This window comes from Tupaia chinensis, unplaced genomic scaffold (assembly GCF_000334495.1).
Source record: "Tupaia chinensis unplaced genomic scaffold, TupChi_1.0 Scaffold000044_1, whole genome shotgun sequence".
Taxonomy (NCBI): domain Eukaryota; kingdom Metazoa; phylum Chordata; class Mammalia; order Scandentia; family Tupaiidae; genus Tupaia; species Tupaia belangeri.
This window is the reverse complement of record NW_006159500.1, coordinates 2,413,595-2,433,578: the sequence shown is the minus strand read 5'-3', so window position 1 is coordinate 2,433,578 and position 19,984 is coordinate 2,413,595. Positions and strand designations below refer to the sequence as shown.

The 19,984-nt window shown below is 37.4% G+C and overlaps 1 protein-coding gene across 1 annotated transcript in view; it reads right to left on the bottom strand.

Annotated features, from left to right (window-relative positions):
- Window positions 1–3,372: 3,372 nt before the first annotated feature.
- The window catches only part of ARMC10 (armadillo repeat containing 10), a 21,403-nt gene continuing 4,791 nt past the window's right edge, over window positions 3,373–19,984 (bottom strand). The window contains 4 exon segments of the mRNA XM_006172261.3: window positions 3,373–4,091; window positions 5,259–5,330; window positions 13,918–14,094; window positions 15,969–16,103. Of these exon segments, the coding sequence (XP_006172323.2) occupies window positions 3,837–4,091; window positions 5,259–5,330; window positions 13,918–14,094; window positions 15,969–16,103 (639 nt within the window). The 3' untranslated portion in view covers window positions 3,373–3,836.

Sequence of the window (19,984 nt, the reverse complement as noted above, 5' to 3'; positions counted from 1 at the left end):
ATTGGTTGGCCCCTTACCATTAGTCTATCTTTTATTAAGCCAGTGTGGAATACTAGTGGTTTATTTTTAAAAAAAAAAAGAAAAAGGAAAAAAAAAGGTCAATCTGGGAGTCAGCTGACCTGAGAGTTAGTCCTAATAAGGGCTCTGTATTCAGATTACTGTGAACTTCCTAAGTGATGGAGCTGGAGTAGATGCTGCTAGAGGCCCATTCTGTGTTCCTCTCTCGTAATCTTATCGAAACAGGCTTTATTCATATAAAATAATCAAACTAAGTATTAAACCAAATGGTACACAGGCAGTGCTCTGTAATTTATTTGCACATATATATATGCATGCAATGTTTTTGCCACTAAATTTGAATTCTAATCATGCTTTTATTATGGATGTTCTGTATAACTTGAAAGGAGTCACCCATGTTCCCTGTGCCTCAGTTTCCTCATGGGCAACAAGAGGATAATTTTGACCTACCTCTGAAAAAGACATAGAATAAATAAGGAGTTTAAAAAAATACTTTGGAGATATAAGGGACAAAATGATTTCTTAAGATATCACTGCCTAATAATATAGATAGGTACATTTGAAAACTGGCTAATGGTTTTGATAATGTCCATTTCTGTTGGAGATTTAAGCAAGCTCATACATGTTAGGACACTAAACACTGAAGACTTAATAACTTTTTCTCACTCATTTTGTAAATTTGGACAGTAATAGCCAAAATAAATGTAAATGATCTTTACTGAAATTTAGTATTTTTATCTACAAAAATGCAACTCAGCCAAGGGGAAATATGTATGCAGTGTATGTATATAATGTATGTGAACGGATATGATTTAGAGGCACTAAAGCACAAAAAATTTCCTTGTAAGATTAATCTTTCAGGCAGACACTCAACAAACATAAAGTTTTTCACTCAAAACAGACATGAACTAAGATGTTAAGTTCGTGCTAGTTACCTTCAGGGTATGTTACCCTGATATTAGCAATCGTTCTTGAAGCCACCGTCCTTGCTGTTGCACACTTGATCCAAAGTTCACCTCTTACCTCTAATTTATGAGCAAGCCAGATACATCTTGCTTACATATTTCTTCTCCATGAATGGCCTTTATTATTTTTGTATGCATGTGTACTACTTAACAGAGGGTCTCTAAGCACTTTAAATCGTTGTGTTCTAGTTCCAGTTCATTGGACCTGCCTCGTTTTTCTTAGCGTCCTCACAAGCTGTAATATTTTTAGATTACCATTCATGTTCTTTCCACATTGACATTTTATTAAGAAGTACCTCGAGCTTTCTCAGAGAATCTCACCCTATTGAGTGGTTTCTGTTTTATTTTTCACTTGTTATCTACGTGTTGAAGAATTTATGTGCAAAGTGAAAAATAATTTTTGAAAAATAAGACCAATCTATCCCTCAATTCCATTTAATATGCATTATAATAGCTTTTAATCGATCTTACCCTCTAATTCCATTTTTCTCCTTAATTATTAGCAAACATCCATACCAATATGTAAAATTTTAGTGAAGTTTCCTGTGGTAATTGAAGAATACTTCACTATGCCTCACTGTGCAATGGCAGAGGTCATCAGTTAGGAGAAATTCCTCTTAATAAACCCAAGTTGTGCCAAGACCTTCACAGATGAAGATCTTTTTGTGCATTTTCACTATATAATTCTTCCTGAGTAATTAAAAATCAGTCCCCTTTTTCTTTAGCATTTTGACTCACTGATGCTCTGATCTAATAGAGTGTGATTATTTATCCAAACTAATGATAGAAGAGACAGTTTTAGAGTCTACTGCAGCTACTTTCAGCACACAAACAAACCGTGGTTCTTAATGTATGCACATTTTGAATAGGTACTTTCATTAGACAGGGAGGCAGATAAAAAATGTTATAAAGAAATGTGCCTTTTGGGGAATTAATACTTATGTTCATGTCACCAATTATTACTCTAGCCTATTGAGAATTTCCATTTTTCACCTTCTCCTGAACCTTTTTTCTACTGTAAAAATATTTCTTTAAAGTTTGATTTCTGTATTGGAATAGTCTTAAGAATACACATTTTTCTGTTTGAGGATTTATGACTTATGGAAACAGTCTTCTATCCATATATTTACAAAATGAAAATTAGGATATTTGTAAAGCTTGCCTTAAATACACAAGCTCCAGCTTGTGTATTGATTTACTTACTGTTAAGCACGGCAGGGGTTATGAACTTGAATATTATAAAACCTAGCCAAATTTCAGATATATCAGTAGACTGTTATAGCAGCTTAAGAAATAAAATATTAAAATAGATAACAGAAATTTTCACATATTGTAATTTTAGTCAAATAATATATGGATGAAAATTAGTGAATAAAGTATTATCAAGGGGAGAAAACAATGTTGTGAATTTTTTTCCTCTTTATTTAAAAAATTATACAATTTAGGGTCATAGTAAAAAATCCAGAGAGGTATACATAGAACAGTCATTTTTCCACTTCTCATTCTATTCCCAGGAATTTAAGTATCATTTTAGAAGTACTCTGTCAATAATAAGCATAAATATTTTTCATTAGACTATGCATAGATAGGATCACATTATATTCATATAAATATACATATAAAACGTGTTTTAAATGATCAGGTATATTTCCACATCAGTACATTTATTTTAAAAAATTATTTAATTTTATTTATTATTATTTTAAATTTGCTATAGGGCACCAGAGAGATACAGAAAGTGAAAAAGAAAGTGAGAAAGGAAGCCACTAGGTCCAGGACTTGAACCATGGTCGGCCATGTGGGAGTCCAACAGTTTAACCACCATGCCACCTGCCAGCCCCAGCCACATCAGTACATTTAAAACTGCTTCATTCTTTTAAAAAAACTGGAGAGTTGATTTAATCAACTGTTTATGACTGGACATTCTAATTGATTCCAGTATCTTTTATGGGAGTTTTTTTTTTCCTTTTTTTTTTTGTTATAGGGCACGTGTGCTTGCTAGACAGAGACAGAGAGACAGAAAGCGAGAAATCACCCCCCAGGGGGGGATGGCCATGCCACAATCCCTTCTCCATTCTCCTCTTGGGATCTTGGGCATGCACGCACACACGAGCGTGAGTTTAAGCCACTGGGTCCAGGACGCAAACCGCGGTCGACTACGTGGGAGTCCAGCAACATAGCCATTATGCTAACTGATTCCAGTATATACATAACATCTTTACTTGCTGGAATAGTAAATAGATGAGTACAAGGAGTACATTTTTCACTGACCAGAAATGAAGAAGTAGATTTCTAATGATTATACAGACTTCTGAAAGCAGTCTGGCCGGGTTGGCAGGTAGACAGAGTTCAAGATCTCATCAGAACAAAAAGAAAGTACAAGGAGTACATTTTTCACTGACCAGAAATGAAGAAGTAGATTTCTAATGATTATACAGACTTCTGAAAGCAGTCTGGCCGGGCTGGCAGGTAGACTGAGAGTTCAAGATCTCATCAGAGCAAAAAGAACAAGGCCATTCCTATGGCAGTTCTGAAATAATGATTTAATCACTAATGCTGTTTCAGGAGTAACCATAAATCAAACAGTAACAGTGGCGTAAATGTAAAAAGGCCACTGCTGCTTCATATAGAGGAAATAATGTATCTGAGTAAATGAAAAGAAAGAAATTATTTCAGTTGAAACTCATATTCATTGGTATCAATGTAACAGACCAAAGTAAACCTAAAGACCATGTCAAGTGATAGCTGTGTTAGTGATGAAAACGAATCCCTTTAGAAGGAAGACAGAAAATGGTTAAGTTTAGGTATGTTACTTCCAGACTGTATTCCTCTGGGAGAAAAATGGTCAACCAATCAGAATTTCAGTATTACTGCTGCAGCCTTTTCCTTTACTTCCACATCATGATGATAAATTAAAGCTCGTATTTTCTGGGCACATTCTTCTCCATATAAAAGGAAAAACAATGAACCTTTAGTGAAAGTAGGCTGAATAGCAATACGGCCTTCCATTTTAAGGCAGTTATTTATATTCTGAAATAAAGTAAGTGCTCGAAGAAGAATCTCCTTTGCTGTGTGGCCATCGTAAAGGGAAAGGAATGATGAATCCACCTGAAATAGAGTTAATTTTATTAATATATATTTTCATACTTTAAAATTCCAGTGTATATTTTACTTTCTAAAAATCTTGTCAAAGAAAATTAACCTTAAGATCACAGTACTTTAAATGTGTAAAATCTCTTGTACCCTATATTGTATACCAATGGAAAAAAGAGGCTTTGTGTTTCAGCTGAAAAATACCACTTCCTTGGAATCTCAGAAGGTAGTCATTTTGAAAAACATCTCATTTTTAAGATCCATCATACGGTTCTCGTGGGAAGTTATTAACTTACCAAACATTTACGGCCCACACACACTGCAGGGCACGGGGCTAGGGAACAGGGATGAGCGAATGACAACAGTCCCTTTCCTACAGGATTGAGCTCCATTCCATATAGCACCACATCTGCTTCCTTTAACACTTACTACAGCCTTCAATGATCTTGGTTATCTCATTACATATTTTTGTCTCTGCCCTAAGCTGTCAGCTCCACAGGGATAAGTACTGTGTCATGCTGTACTCACTGGTGTGTTGCTACAACTCAGTCCAGCATCTAGCAAGTACATGAAACTCTGTGGGTACTACTATTCTGATGGACAGTAGAATACATATGAAAAAAAGTGGGCCAAATGTGATGGCATATGTGTACCTGAAATTGGATAGAGAGAAAAACTTCAATGTTGCTAGGGAGAATTTATTTTCTTTTTGGAGAGGTTTTTGCTATAGGGCACATGCACTTGCCAGAAGGACAGAGAGACAGAGAGACAGAAAGCGAGAAATCATCCCCCAGGGGGGATGGCTACACCGCAATCTCTTCTCTTCCATTCTCCTCTTGAGATCCTGGACACACACACATACGCACCTGATGTTCGGTTTAAGCCACCGGGTCCAGGACTCGAACCGCGGTCGACTACATGGGAGTCCAGCGACATAGCCATTATGCCAACTGCTGGTCCCAACTAGGGAGAATTTTAAAAATGGTTTTCAAAAGTATGAAATGCTTATTACAAGAAAGTTAGGAAATCCATATATACTGAAAGAACATAAAGACCACCTTTAAATATTGCTCCTCAGTGATAGCCCTTTTAACATTTTAGGACAAATCTTCCCAGATCTGTCTGTCCAATTCTATTTATGTGAGTTTTTACAAAGTAAATATGTAAACTATGCATACGTACTTCAGCACCGAGTAGTTCTTCTGTCATGGCTGGATTTTCAGACAAATTCACAAGCAGTTTCAAAACTTGAACCTGAAAAATGAAGAATACTGTTTGAAGAACAGCAAGCATGAACTTTCTCTCCTGGCATGCGGTTCTCTTACCATGTCCTCCTTTTAAAGTTCTGCCTGTGCTTCATGGCTTGGTTCAAATCCACTCTATTCCAAGAAGCCTTTTCAATTCATCCTACTTAAAAGATCTCTCTCTCTCTCTCTCTGTCTCTGGCTTTCTCTGGTCTTTTACAAGACTTGGCATCACTTACTACAGGGTAGTGTTATTTAAATTTTATTTTTCCAATTACAGTATACTCCTAGGGGGATAAGAAGAATAATGTGAATGTCCTCATAGTCCTCCCCCCATTCTCCCATACCATAACATGTGGTAAGTTTAACATCTTTCAAATAAATGATCTTTATGATGATTACTGGTAAGTGAAATATCTTTGGAACAACAATATCTCTCAAAGCTCAGTTCATTTATACTTAAAAATATGAAAAATTTATAACAAGCCTAAAATTGTATTTTGGCCCTTTTCTTTTTAGTACTTTTTTTTTTTTTTCTTTTTTGGAAAGGGCACGTGCACTCGCCAGAAAGACAGAGACAGACAGAAAGCCAGAAATCACCCCCCAGGGGAGATGGCCACGCCACAATCCTTTTTCCTCCATTCTCTTCTTGGGATCTTCGGCACGCACACACATGCGCCCGGTGTGAGTTTAAGCCACCGGGTCCCGGACTCAAACCACGGTCGACTATGTGGGAGTCCAGCGACATAGCTATTACACTAACTGCTGGTCCCTTCTTTTTAGTGCATTATTATGAATCTTTGAAGTTACCTTTTTAAAAAATGGTTTTTGAAATAACATATAATAATTATACTATATTACTAGTGCCGTGATTAGCACCTCTACTATATTGGGTCACTGGGAAAGTCATGATGCATTTTTGTGTAGAAAACCAGAAAAATACATCATGACTTTCCCAACTACCTAATATATATATATGAGAGGAGATACAATGTGATTTTTCAGTGCACAAATACATGTGTAATGAATGAATCAGGTAACTGGCATACCCATCATCTTAGACATTGCCATTACTTGTGTCAAAATCTTACCTTTCAGTTATTTAGAGATACAAATTGTTGCCACTAATAGTCTCCACACCATATTTTATAACACTAAAATCTGTTCTTTGTATCTGTCTGCAATTTTGTTTCTGTTAACCAACATCTATTCCACCCACACTATCTTTCCCAGCCTTTAGTGGTAGTGAGTCATCCTTCATCCCTTTACTTCAGTGAGGCCATTTTTTCACTTTCTGCAGGAAAACGTTTAGTAAAAGTTATCTTTGTGTGTGTGTGAAAAATGTTTATAATTATTTATGTAGGCAGAGTAATTATAAATAAGCTAATATATTATTCAATAGCTGACTATCAGTATTATCCTTATAACTGAAAAGTTAGTAGTCACATCTAAACAGAATTCTCCTTTTAAAAACAAAGGCTGTGTAAAACCATACCTTTCACAAGATCCTTGAAATGAAAGTGAGAAACTGAAGTTAAGAAAAAAGGACAAATGTGCTCTCTGCTAGACCTGGTGAGGGTCTCAGGTGTTTGGGCACTTTAAAAAAAATGTATTACAAAGGCAATAATTAATTACTACATAATTTTTTTAATATAAAAAATCATGAAAAAAGAAAATTCACTTGTATTTCTGTGGTCAGAAATGATCACTAAGTTTTGATATTTTCTTTCTGGTTTTTATACGCATATTGTGTATATTCTCAATTCCTTGATCACACTGTATATACCAATTTTGTTATTACAGAAGAGGATATAAGGATTTTGCTCAATTTTATCAACTTTTAAAATAATTTCTTATTATTTCTATTTGACCAGAGAGAGACAGAGAGTGGGGCAAAGTAAGAAAGTAAACTGCCAGATCAGGGACTCAAACTGTGGTCAGCCATGTGGGAGTCCAGCACCTTAACCACCACATACCTGCCAGTCCCTATTTTATCATCTTGTAAACATTTTTATAAGATTAATACATGGTCATGATAAAATCCCAAACTCTACAGAAGGAAACAGTAAATACAAAGCTACCATGCTACCTGTTCATCCTTCTACCCAGTAGTAACCACCAGTAACGTTTGTATATGCCAAGACCCTGTTTTTCAGACATTTAGTAAATTATAGCTTTCTGAGGTGAGGGAATAGAGGAGACGTCTGAGCCTTCGCTAATGCACTCCCTGGAAGTCACTGTCATCTCATCTGGCCTGACTGGCTGTTGGCAACATCAAGCATAAGTGTTAGGACAAAACACCTGGCTCCAACATCAGTGAAGTTTCAATTAGGGAAACAAGAATAAGAGTTAGATGTAGGATGTTCCTGAACCTATGAAATAAACCTGAATGAAGTCAATAAAATCTAGGAAGGTCCACTAGTAGTCAATGAGGACAAGCAGGCAGCCAGGGAATAGCAACAGCAATAGCTATTTGGTACCCTGTGCTAAAATGTGGTGGTGTTGTCCTCTGTCAAAAAACAGTTAAACATGAGAAAAAATTAAAAAGTTAGAGGACAGCTACAGATGAAACAAGTTTATGTATTTTGGTTTGAAGCTGTCAACCTGAGAGAAATACTGAGGCAAAATACGTAAAATGAGTTTATTTGGACCAGGATTAGGAATGATCACTTGGGTGCTATTTTTATTTTATTCTTTTTATTATTTTTTTAATTAAATTTCTGAGATTTTTGCTATAGGGAGCATGCACTCACCAGACGGACAGGATACAAAAAATCACCCCCAGGGGTACGGCCATGCCACAATCCCCTCTTCTTTGATTCTCTTCTTGGGATTTTGGGCACGCTTGGATACATGTCCAGTGTTTAGGCTGCTAGGCTAGGTCCAGGACTTGAACTATGATCAACCACATGGGAGTCCAGTAATCTTAACCACTACCTCACCTGCTGGCCCCGAGGAAGTCTCAGGATCTTGGCACACATGCACACGCACCCTATGTGAGTTTTAAGTTGCCAGGTCCAGTACTCAACTGCAGTCGACTATGTGGGAGTCCAGCAACATAACCATTATGCCATCTGCTGGTCCCCAGGACATTTATTTTAATCTATTAAGTTTTATTTGCTCTTATTGCCAATGTAACAAGCACGGAGTTTATTTACATAGTACTAATCTTCCACTATTTAATTTTATAAATCAGTGGTGGACCCAAAAGGTTATTATAATACAGTGAGATCACTCTCTTATATAAAATAAGATTTTTTTCAAAAGCCATTTTGGAGCCTGGCAGGTAGTATGGTGGTAAAGGTGCTAGACTCCCACATGGCTGATCATGGTTCGAGTCTAGACCTGGTGCTTGCTTTCTCACTCTCCTTCCCTCTCTCTCTCTGGTTAAATTGAATAATAATAACAACAATAATAAAATTAAATTCGAGTCCTGACCCAACAGCTTGCTTTCTCACCTCTCCTCTCTCTGGTCAAATTTAATAATAATAATAATAAAAATAAATTAAAAAATTATTTTTTTTAAAAAAGGCCATTTTGGTAGTTTACCAAGAAAATAATTTAAATTGAGTATTTTTTTCCTCTAAAAATAGGATGACTGTCCAAAAGTTTATTTGTAAGTTGGAACTTTAAACTCAATTTTTTCTTTCTTTTTAGAATTATTTTATCTTTATTGATTTATTGACTTATTTTAAGTTGACCAGAGATGGAGGGAGGGAAGAAGGGAGAGAGGGAGGGAGGAGAGGAAGAAGAGAGAGAGGGAGAGAGAGGAGAGAGTGAGAGTGAGCAAGAGAGAGTGAGAAAGTGAGAAAGCAAGCTGCCAGGTCTGGAACTTGAACCACAGTCAGCCATGTGGGAGCCCAGCACCCTTAACCACCACACCACCTGCCTGCCCCTAAATTCAATTTTTTATGGAGAAACAATGTTCTAATTGGTGGCTAGGTTTCCAGGGAGACCAGAAAAGCAAATTTTCTATCCCAGAAATATTGTACTGGGCAATGTAATGGAAAAACAGAGCACAATAAAATGAAACAAAAATAGAACCTAACTATTATGGTGTGAGCCACGTTTTAAGAACTTATTAAATAAGGGATTAGCAGTTGGTATAATGGCTGTCACTGGACTCCCATGTAGTCAACCACAGTTCGAGTCTTGAACCTAGTGTCTTAAACTCATGCCAGGCATATCTGTGTGCATGCCCAAGATCCCAAGAGGACAATGGAGCAGAAGGGACTGCAGCATGGCCATCCCCCTGGGGGGTGATTTGTCGCTTTCTGTCTCTCTCTCTCTCTTTCTGGCGAGTGCATGCGCCCTATAGCAAAAACCTCTAAAAAAATAAAGTTATAAAATATATTAAAACCTAGATGATATCTGAGACATATATATACATATATATATATACGTCTGAGCCTTCGCTAATGCACTCCCGGGAAGTCACTGTCATCTCATCTGGCCTGACTGGCTGTTGGCAACATCAAGCATAAGTGTTAGGACAAAACACCTGGCTCCAACATCAGTGAAGTTTCAATTAGGGAAACAAGAATAAGAGTTAGATGTAGGATGTTCCTGAACCTATGAAATAAACCTGAATGAAGTCAATAAAATCTAGGAAGGTCCACTAGTAGTCAATGAGGACAAGCAGGCAGCCAGGGAATAGCAACAGCAATAGCTATTTGGTACCCTGTGCTAAAATGTGGTGGTGTTGTCCTCTGTCAAAAAACAGTTAAACATGAGAAAAAATTAAAAAGTTAGAGGACAGCTACAGATGAAACAAGTTTATGTATTTTGGTTTGAAGCTGTCAACCTGAGAGAAATACTGAGGCAAAATACGTAAAATGAGTTTATTTGGACCAGGATTAGGAATGATCACTTGGGTGCTATTTTTATTTTATTCTTTTTATTATTTTTTTAATTAAATTTCTGAGATTTTTGCTATAGGGAGCATGCACTCACCAGACAGACAGGAAGCAAAAAATCACCCCCAGGGGTACGGCCATGCCACAATCCCCTCTTCTTTGATTCTCTTCTTGGGATTTTGGGCACGCTTGGATACATGTCCAGTGTTTAGGCTGCTAGGCTAGGTCCAGGACTTGAACTATGATCAACCACATGGGAGTCCAGTAATCTTAACCACTACCTCACCTGCTGGCCCCGAGGAAGTCTCAGGATCTTGGCACACATGCACACGCACCCTATGTGAGTTTTAAGTTGCCAGGTCCAGTACTCAACTGCAGTCGACTATGTGGGAGTCCAGCAACATAACCATTATGCCATCTGCTGGTCCCCAGGACATTTATTTTAATCTATTAAGTTTTATTTGCTCTTATTGCCAATGTAACAAGCACGGAGTTTATTTACATAGTACTAATCTTCCACTATTTAATTTTATAAATCAGTGGTGGACCCAAAAGGTTATTATAATACAGTGAGATCACTCTCTTATATAAAATAAGATTTTTTTCAAAAGCCATTTTGGAGCCTGGCAGGTAGTATGGTGGTAAAGGTGCTAGACTCCCACATGGCTGATCATGGTTCGAGTCTAGACCTGGTGCTTGCTTTCTCACTCTCCTTCCCTCTCTCTCTCTGGTTAAATTGAATAATAATAACAACAATAATAAAATTAAATTCGAGTCCTGACCCAACAGCTTGCTTTCTCACCTCTCCTCTCTCTGGTCAAATTTAATAATAATAATAATAAAAATAAATTAAAAAATTATTTTTTTTAAAAAAGGCCATTTTGGTAGTTTACCAAGAAAATAATTTAAATTGAGTATTTTTTTCCTCTAAAAATAGGATGACTGTCCAAAAGTTTATTTGTAAGTTGGAACTTTAAACTCAATTTTTTCTTTCTTTTTAGAATTATTTTATCTTTATTGATTTATTGACTTATTTTAAGTTGACCAGAGATGGAGGGAGGGAAGAAGGGAGAGAGGGAGGGAGGAGAGGAAGAAGAGAGAGAGGGAGAGAGAGGAGAGAGTGAGAGTGAGCAAGAGAGAGTGAGAAAGTGAGAAAGCAAGCTGCCAGGTCTGGAACTTGAACCACAGTCAGCCATGTGGGAGCCCAGCACCCTTAACCACCACACCACCTGCCTGCCCCTAAATTCAATTTTTTATGGAGAAACAATGTTCTAATTGGTGGCTAGGTTTCCAGGGAGACCAGAAAAGCAAATTTTCTATCCCAGAAATATTGTACTGGGCAATGTAATGGAAAAACAGAGCACAATAAAATGAAACAAAAATAGAACCTAACTATTATGGTGTGAGCCACGTTTTAAGAACTTATTAAATAAGGGATTAGCAGTTGGTATAATGGCTGTCACTGGACTCCCATGTAGTCAACCACAGTTCGAGTCTTGAACCTAGTGTCTTAAACTCATGCCAGGCATATCTGTGTGCATGCCCAAGATCCCAAGAGGACAATGGAGCAGAAGGGACTGCAGCATGGCCATCCCCCTGGGGGGTGATTTGTCGCTTTCTGTCTCTCTCTCTCTCTTTCTGGCGAGTGCATGCGCCCTATAGCAAAAACCTCTAAAAAAATAAAGTTATAAAATATATTAAAACCTTCATGATATCTGAGACATATATATACATATATATATATATCCCCAAAGCCAGACCTGCTAGCTCTAAACTCTGTCTTCCTCCTGAAGTGCTGTGCAAAGTAGCTACAGAGACAGGCATGGGAGGAGTTTTTTCCTGGCACAGCAACACCATTGGGTAAAGAGGGAAGGGGGTCTCAGGGGTCTCAGGGGCTGGAAGTCATCATGTTCTGCTGGATACATGTGCATCCAGCATATGGGCATATGTATGCTGGAAACTGCCTGGGAATGAAGCAATTTGCTAGAAAATTTAACTCTTATACTGAAATGTGAATACATTTAGGTAGATCTTTGACCAGATCTAAATAAGTCTGGCTACTAGAAATGTGAAAAGTCCATAAATAAACACCTTAGGAGCATAAAAAGCAGGACTTCAGTGAGGCTCTCTTGCAATCACATCTTGATAATCTCAGAAATAACAGCAGCTGGGACCAGCAGTTGGCATGGACTCCCGCATAGTCAACCGTGGTTCAAGTCCCAGATCCGGTGGCTGAAACTCACGCTGGGCGTGTGTGCGTGTGTGCCCAAGATCCTGGGAGGAGAATGAAGGAGAAGGGATTGGGGTGTGGCCATCCCTCTGGGGGGTGATTTCTCACTTGCTATCTTTCTGGCAAGCATACATGCCCTATAGCAAAAACCTCACCAAAAAAAAAAAAAAAGAAAGAAAGAAGAAAAAAAGAACTAACAGCAGCAAACTAGGAGTTGTGGAGTATGGGTCTACAGGTGGTCCTTCTAAAATGTTCATGTATTTTTTTTCCTCACTATAACACATTCTATCTAATATGTAAAACCCTGATAAACAAATCAACTAAACTTATTAAAACTTTCGATTAGAAGATAACAATGATATTTTGATTAGTTTACAATCTATTTTTTTTCTCTTTTCTTTAAAATAGCAATTGATAAGAACACACACAAATATACTTAAGAAATTTTCAATGGGGCTAGTAGATGGGATGGTGGTTAAGGTGCTGGATTCCCACATGGCCAACAACTGTTCAAATCCTGGACCTAGTGGCTTGCTTTCTCACTTCCTCTCTCTTTGTATGTCTCTCTCTTATGAGTTTATGTGCCTTGTAGCAAAAGATAACAATAATGATAAATAAAATTATTAATTATTAGATTATCATGAAATAATATATTTCAAAAAAAGAAATTTTCAAAGGGCATTTTCTAAGACCCTACTTAATCAATCTGTTGCTTCCTACATTATATATAACTGTACAGAGTAAAGTACAAAGACATCTTTCAAATAATTCAATTCATTTCATAAACTACAGCTTAAATGTGGCTTTATAGAGTTTCAACAACGAATGATTAAATGAGAGAAATGTTTTGTTAACTCAGAAGCAAGCATACAAATTAACTACCACTATTACTCAAAGATTCCTTTTAATCACAGTGTGCCTACTTCTGGTGGGGGATAGCTAGCTATTTACCTTCCAATTATATTGATTCTCAAAAAACCAAATGAACATCAATCTTTTGTTAAGTGAAATAACAGATGTTTTTAACAAGTTAATTTTTTTAACAAGTTAATTTTGCAATTCAGCATTAGGAGATAACAATGATAATACTTTCTTGGACCCCATGAGGGTTTTTACTAAACCTTGACTATACTCTTTTTTATTTTTTGAGAGGTTTTGCTATAGGGTGCGTGCGCTCACCAGAGAGACAGAGAGGGACAGAGAGACAGAAAGCAAGAAATCAACCCCTGGGGGGATGGCCATGCCACAATCCCTTCTCCTCCATTCTCCTCTTGGGATCTTGGGCACGCACGCACACGCGCCCGGCATGAGGTTTAAGCCACCGGGTCCAGGATGTGAACCGCGGTCGACTACATGGGAGTCCAGCGACACAGCCATTACGCTAACTGCTGGTCCCTATACTTTCTCTTTTTGAGAGACATCAACTTGATAAGTAACTTGGAAATTCATTTTCAATCTCACTAAAATTCATGTAGTAGCTCTTCATGATCCAAGTGATGATCACTTCATACCTTGGTGTTTCCATTTCCTGTAAGCAACACACGGAACAGGTCTGCAACGTAGCTGTTCAGCATGTGTTGGTGGTCATTGGTAACAGTCATGTTGGTTAACAATCTCAGTCCAGCCAGCTGCACAGCAGAGTTCAGGGGACCAGAAAAGACATCTTCACAAACTTGATTGATGTATGTCTGAAGGCAGGAGAAAAAACAAGTATCTTAGAATCTCTAAAATTCTTCTATTGTACAGTTAACTTTTCTTCTTAGCAGAGTAGAATGGAACTGGCTCCTCAGAAAACATGGTATTTCTATTTGGCCCTCAAACTTTGGTGACTTTTTTTAAAAAGCTGGCTTTGATAATGCCAAGCACTGTGCTGATCATTTTGCCTCACTTAATCCTAAAGACAACTTTAAGAAGGTGGGTGCTATTATGGCCATCTTACAGACAAACGTTTTAAAGTAGTCAAGAAGTTTACTCCTCTTCCCCACATCAGCCAGTAAGAGGGAGGTAACGTCCAAGTCCAGAGATCATTCTCTCAATACCAGAGGCCTTTTTTATACTGGAGACCTCCCAACTCAGCCCACCTTTCCATTTCAAGTAGTCTCAGCACACCAGAATTAGGGAAGAAAATGTGGAAGGCCATTTTGTATCATTATAAATACCTTGGCAGTAGGGTCTAAAGAGCTACATCATGTCAGAAGTAAAGAATGAGGCAGCGGGGACAAAGTAAAACAGAATTTTCCTTTTAAGTTAATTAACTATTTAATCAAAAATTTTTTTTCTTTTTTCGAAGAGGTTTTTGTTATAGTGCACATGCGCTTGCTGGAAAGACAGAGAGCGACAGAGAGAAAGAAATTGAGAAATCAGCCCCCAGAGGGGATGGCCGCACCACAATCCCTTCTCCTCCATTCTCCACTCGGGATCTTGAGCACGCACGCACACTCGCCCAGCGTGAGTTTAAGTCGCCGGGTCCAGGACTCAAACTAAGGTCAACTACAAGGGAGTCCAGCGACATAGCCATTATGCTAACTGCTGGTCCCATAATCAAATTATTGATTAAATGAGTAATTATTTAATTATTAAATCAATTATTTACTTTTTCTTTAATCTATTACAAGTAAGCAGAGCAAAATTGTATTTGACCCCAGGTTTCTCTTATTTACAGGTATATGTATATAATCTATCTCTTTACAATATAGTAGCCTCCACAGACAAAAAGGAACCCAACACCGAGAGCACTCATTTCAGACAGGCGAGAACTAAACACAGTATGATGGAAAGGTTTCTAAACTCTACTTCTGTGACTGGCCATTTTATAGTTGGAAAAATTATGTTTTGTAGGTAACTGGTATTCACCTAACTAAATCTGAACCCCCAAAAAAGTTCTAACTGGTAAGAAATTTTTTTCTAATGTGAAGTTGTTTCATAAACCATTATTAAAAATTTTTTTTTTAGAGAGGTTTTTGCTATAGGGCACGTGCACTTGCCAGAGAGAGAGATACAGAGACAGAAAGTGAGAAATCACCCCCCAGGGTGGATGACCACACCACAATCCCTTCTCCTCCATTCTCCTCTCAGGATCTTGGGCACGCACGCACACGCGCCCAGTGTGAGTTTAAGCCACTGGGTCCGGGACTCGAACCGTGGTCAACTACATGGGAGTCCAGCGACACAGCCATTACGCTAACTGTTGGTCCGGTCCCATCCATTATTTTTTTTTAAATCCCCAAACTTTTAATCTGGCTTAAAGATCTAAATTATTGACACATTTACAAGTAATAGAAATCATGATGATTACCCTTTGGCCACAATTTCGTAACACACCCATTCTTTTAAAAAATGCATTTCTTTAGCTCTTTATAAAACATGTACTTTTGTAAGATGATGTCGGTATTTCCTACAGTACACTGAACATTTATGTCCATATTATATCTGAATCTTTTCACCATTTTAAATCTATTAACAAGATTACCAAATGGCCAGCTCAATTATTCCTAGAGCTATGCCCACCTTTCTCTTTTCATTTATAAAAAACCTTTTACATTTGTGATTTTAGACAACTTACCTTTATTTTTATTTGATTCTCAACATTCACACTCAGGTTATTCAGTGCATTTAGAGCTTTCTCTTTAATGCTGTAGTTAAGACTGTTGATTTTGCTTCCAACAATTGGAATACCACCCAATTCACGAATAATAGCCTAACAGGGAAAATAAACAGGACCATGACTTCAGTATGCGCCCCCTTCACTGAATTATTTGCACTCACAAACACAATTAAAAAATCAATGACTTTTTTGGAAATACCTTTCTCATTATAAATTGACAATTCTTATCTTTAAAAAAATCTTAATATCTCTAATTTTATAGGTTAAAATTATTTATATCATTATTTAAACTGTAGCATGGACATATATAATAAAGATTTGCAGAGCTGCTATAATGTTTTTTTTTTTTTTTTGGAGAGATTTTCGCTATAGGGTGCGTGCACTCGCCAGACAGACAGAGAGACACAGAGACAGAAAGCGAGAAATCACCCCCCAGGGGGATGGTCACGCCACAATCCCTTCTCCTCCATTTTCCTCTCGGGATCTTGGGCACGCACGCACACGTGCCCAGCGTGAGTTTTAAGCCACTGGGTCCAGGACACGAACCACAGTCGACTACATGGGAGTCCAGCGACATAGCCATTATGCTAACTGCTGGTTTCCCACTATAATGATCTTGAAGCAATTTATAAACAAAATAATTATGAAATGAGTTATATAACTTCTCTGTTACAGGGACACTGGAAAGTGTTATGATTTAGAATATTAAAGTAGTGTTTTGCTAACACATATTCATTGGAATACCAGTCTCTCAAGAATGTTAATAATTAAGGGATTGGGGCTCTATGGTTATATAAGTTTGGAAAATTCTGGTATACCAAGAGTAAGTAGGTTTCTTTTTTGTGGGCATTAATATGTTCATGTGCATTTGGAATATCCAAGTTGGGAGCATTGCCTATAGTATTCCTGTGAACCATATACAAAAAGGTCATTCTTTTCAATTACAAGAGTCAAGGGAACATAATAATATCCTCCACACAGTTTGAAATTTTCAGAGGATCTGAGGATTTTTTTCCACGTAATTACAACAGTATTTTATCATGTGTCTTTGGCCCCAACATTTAAAAAAGTATCAATTGCTTTAATTCTACTAGAAAAATAAGCTGAAAATTACTAATCAGGCTAAATATGCCATTCTATCAGAAATAGAGAAAAAGAGTATCATAATCTACTTATTACAAATAGCTCAATATTTGACCTATTAAGGGTGGCTTAGCATGGAAGAAAAAAAGACGCTCCCTCTGCAATTCCAATGTTCTTTTGAAGGACTTATAGTTACTAGAAAAGAGTTTGTTTTTGTTGTTTTATTTCTGTTTACTATACTGTTAAAGTTGATAAAGGCATGACAAATGACAGTGAGGAGCACCGGCTCCCATTGCTCAAGAAAGTACTTGTTCAAGACAGGTTATTGGCCCCTCTGACTACAACTAGTTTTAGAGGGAAATAAAACTATGGTATCAGAAATACTCCGACACAGGCAGGCCAACAAATTAGTTACCACATATGAATATTGTTTTTATTTGTCTAGTGCCCCTTTTCACATGAGGGCAGACCTGGCTCTTCCTCTATCCCACACAGTCCCTGGAGGACCTACTGGTCAACTGTGATCACATCAATCCCTACTACTTGGCTGTAGGACAGGTATGTGAGCCAGGCCTCATGAATCATGGTCCATGGTCCCTTCCCAGAAACTGATCCAAAGTGCTGGCAATTGATCCTAGCAGGAGAACTCTGCCTTTGGGATCATTAACTACACTGTTTAAGGCTTGTGAGGCCAGTGGCTTTCTTTCTATTCTTGTGGGAAAAACAAGCAAACAAACACAGCAACAAAATCTCTTTGAAACCACAAAATTCAATACATAAAGTAATCACAAGCAAAGCCAAAAGGTAAGGAAATAGAGAGCTCAGCTCTTTCTGTGATCTTGAACAGTATTCAAATGTGCCTGAAATTCAAGCTATTCTTAGATGTCCAAGTTAGCTAAGTGTAACAGTTCCCCTTTATGGCTTAAAATAATTGAAGTTAAATTCTGTCACTTGTAACTGAGAGAGTACAAAGATTCTCTACATCTTCCTTTAGAGCTTTACAGTAAACCTTTCCAATCTAGAGATAAATAGACTAAAATGAAGAAAAAATTCAAAATAATTTTGCATCTGTGGCAATTAACAAAAAGCATTTGCTAAAAAAAAAAAATTACATGTTTTTCCTTTTACTTTCTCCATGGGGAATAGGTGAAGGGATGTCAAGTCTCTACTTGTAGAAAACATTTAAAATGATTAGTGGTTGCCAGAGAATGCTCCAGGGACCACCTGCACCAGAATTATTCTTATACGATCTATATGACATACAACCTAAAATATATATGTAAATGTTAGATGCTTTATTGTTTATTGAATTTTAAATAATTTAAAAGACCAGGCAATGCTAAATGTTGGTTAGATATCTTTATTAAGTATAATGCCAAGGACCAAAGTTCGCAAGGCTCTACAATCATATTCATAACTGTATTAAGTCAGGCAGTGCTTTTTCAAACAGAAACAAACATTATGTTGTAGGTGTAAGAAGTTGCTTTGTACACATGAGCAAAGTGAGGCTCTGAGAGGTTAAGTAACTTATCGAGGGTCATGATTACTGCTGGTGAATAGAAATAGAAGGAGCTTGTTTGCTGAGACAAGGGTACTTACCTGGTTAGCTGAAAATGCTGCACTGTTACCCAATGTGACCAAAGCTCTTTCAATAATTACAGGATCCTCAGTGGTCTCCAGCAGGTAAAGGAGTTTCTGAAGTTGTTCAGTATTAAGGACATCATCACATGAACCATCAGTTAAGTCTTCTATATATAAGAGGAAAGTTATTTAAAGTTCATCTAAAAATCAACAGGAGTATTTTTTGAAATTTTAAAGATAACATTGACTGCATACTTGGATGCCAAGCACAGTATTACGCATTTTACACACTTTATCTCGTTTAATCCTCAAGTAACCCTAGCAAGAAGATACTACTATTCTCAATTTACAGGAGGGAACTGAGGCTGACAGATATCAAGGAATTAGCCAACGGTCACTTAGTATATTAGTAAGATACTGTATGCCAATAATATATAGCCCGAAGGCAGATAGCACTTTCTTCTTTTAAAAAGCAGGTAACCCAGGACCAGCCCTGTAGCACAATATTCTGTGCTGTGCATTGGGAGCCAGATCCTACATTGCTCACCATGATTTAATCCGGCCACAAATCCTGACGGGAAGGAGAAATGAAGGAAAAATTATTGTGGTGTGACTATGAGCCATTGGGGAGGGCTGGCTCTGGCACGCATTCTCTCTCTCTCTCCTCTAACAAAAAACCTATTTTAATTAAAAAAAAAAAAAATCAAGAACAACCATCCAATCAACATTTGCCTAGAGGTCAAGGTTAATTAAGAAATAGGATTTATATTACATAGAACTGTTTTAGTTGCAAAATTAAGAGCACATCACATAGGAAAAAACTATAGGAGTAACGCAATTATACAACTAGGGTAGGAGTAATGCAATTATACAGCGGGGGTGGCATTTTGTTTGGTTTATAGGAACAAGGTATGAAGACTGGGGTGCTAGAAAACCAGTTCTGCTAGTGGTGATGACATATGGAAAGTGTCATTTTGTGCAAAAGCTAAAATAGCCAAGTGCTGGGTCTGCACAATGATTTTTAGAATCTGTAGCTCTACCTAAAACAAAACACAACAAAACAAAACCCGCTCTTTACAGAAATCACTATAGGAGAAAAAGAAACCTTTTATGGCACTATTACTGCTCTGTGTGTGTGTGTGGAGGGGTTTATTCAATGATAGCTGCTAAATGCTGCCACATCTGTGTGTGTTTTTTTTTTTTCCCTTTCTTTTCTTTTTCTATACACATAATTGTTAAATATTTGGGGGCCAGCAGGTAGCATAGTGGTTGTGGTCCTGGACTCCCACATGGCCAACTACAGTTTGAAT